Genomic DNA, 1,625 nt, shown 5'->3' on the forward strand with positions numbered 1-1,625 from the left:
AATGATAATGCTGGACACTGGCACAGAAAACGGTAGGAGTCGTCTGTTGCCCCTGGGTCCAGACACCTACAAATCTACAAATATTGTCAGTCATAAAGCCAATCTTTACCATGTGTTTTCCAAGTGTGTTGTGTCCTATTATGATGCCTATCAATGCTCTCAGATCATCTCTGCGAGTCAGAAAATCAGAGTTCTTACGGCTCTTGTCGTCCCATATCAGTTTGATTTGCTCGCAGGTCGCAAAGGAAGCCCAACGTTGCTTCCATAAATCAATCTTCACAATGGACTGAATAGTCTAAGTGAGCCTGATACATCGGACTGCCACCTAACCTAACCTAACCTAAGTATATAAAGATAGCGGGGGAAGACATCTGTTGTTCGTCCCGCGTGCACCTTCTTTAGCCAACACATCCGCCTCCTCATTTCCCATTATTCCATAATGTCCAGGTATCCAGCACAGAGTGATATTATGCTGTTCAGTGAAAGCTCTAAGCTCTCTACGACAGCGACTAACTATCTTCGACGTTATGTTCGGATTTCCTAAGGTCGTTATTGCTGCCTGGCTGTCGATGAAGAAGCTGATTTCGCTCCTGAATATCAGCCTCATCAACATTAGTTCCGCAGCTTTCGCAATGGCAAATACCTCCGTCTGAAAGATACTGCATGCGTTGTCCATTCCATATGACTCACTGATTCCTAGCTTCTCGCAGGAGATAGCCGCACCTTCAGCCATCTTCGATCCGTCCGCATAAATCTGAACATCTCGAAAAGGTATACGCTTTTCCTCCCAGTCATCTATACTTGGGATAATCAATCTTAGCTTGCCCTCATATACATGCCGAGTCGCCATATAGTCCGTCCTTAAGCGTTGCCCAACTGAACCAACCAGTTCCGTGTGCCTGCAGGCCGTGTTTCCGAGTAAGTCTAAGCTCTTCAGTCTCATGAGTACCACCTCAGCTGTCTTCCTGATGTATAGATCAAGCGGGCAAATTCCCATTAAAACCTCTTGAGCTGCGGTGGCCGTTGTCCTCATCGCACCAGTCATGTAAATGAGAGCCGTTCTGTTTATTCTGCTGAATTTCTGTATATGCTTCCGATGTCTCGTAATGGTCCACCAGACGTGACGGCCATAGGTGGCTACTGGTCTTATAACTGCTGTAAAAACCAGTGGAATAAGAACGGCTACATCCCCCAGCGTTCCCTGACCAGCTTTTGGCACGCATAAAGTGCCGCATAGACCCTCTTTTAATGGACTGCAGTATTTTCCAACCATTTCAGTCTAGAGTCCAAGATAACTTCCAAGTACTTGGCCGATCTGGAGAGACTCAATCTCGTCCCTTGAAATCGTAGGTCCTTATACTAGAAAACTTTTCTTTCGGCGTATAAAGGTATATATAATTATGAAGATGCAGACAGTGTGAATCGGTAGATGGTGTGAATCGGTCCCTGTTTTGGTATAGCCGTTTAGACCTCTTGAGCGTCTAGATACACGAATTTTCTTCCGGTTTGCCTGAAAATCTTTTTATACCCTTCACCACTACTGTGGTACAGGGTATAATAAGTTTGTGCATTTGTATGTAACGCCAAGAAGGAAAAGTCTGAGACCCATCGTTTAGTATACCGAT

The 1,625-nt window shown here is 45.2% G+C and overlaps 1 protein-coding gene across 1 annotated transcript; it reads right to left on the bottom strand.

Annotated features, from left to right (window-relative positions):
- Positions 1-340: 340 nt before the first annotated feature.
- LOC142240110 (uncharacterized) lies at positions 341-1,273 on the bottom strand. The gene has a single exon (XM_075311824.1). The coding sequence runs from the start codon at positions 1,271-1,273 to the stop codon at positions 341-343; it is 933 nt and encodes a 310-aa protein (XP_075167939.1).
- Between the last annotated feature and the right edge of the window lie 352 nt (positions 1,274-1,625).

The sequence above is a fragment of the Haematobia irritans genome, chromosome 5, assembly GCF_050003625.1.
Source record: "Haematobia irritans isolate KBUSLIRL chromosome 5, ASM5000362v1, whole genome shotgun sequence".
NCBI lineage: Eukaryota > Metazoa > Arthropoda > Insecta > Diptera > Muscidae > Haematobia > Haematobia irritans.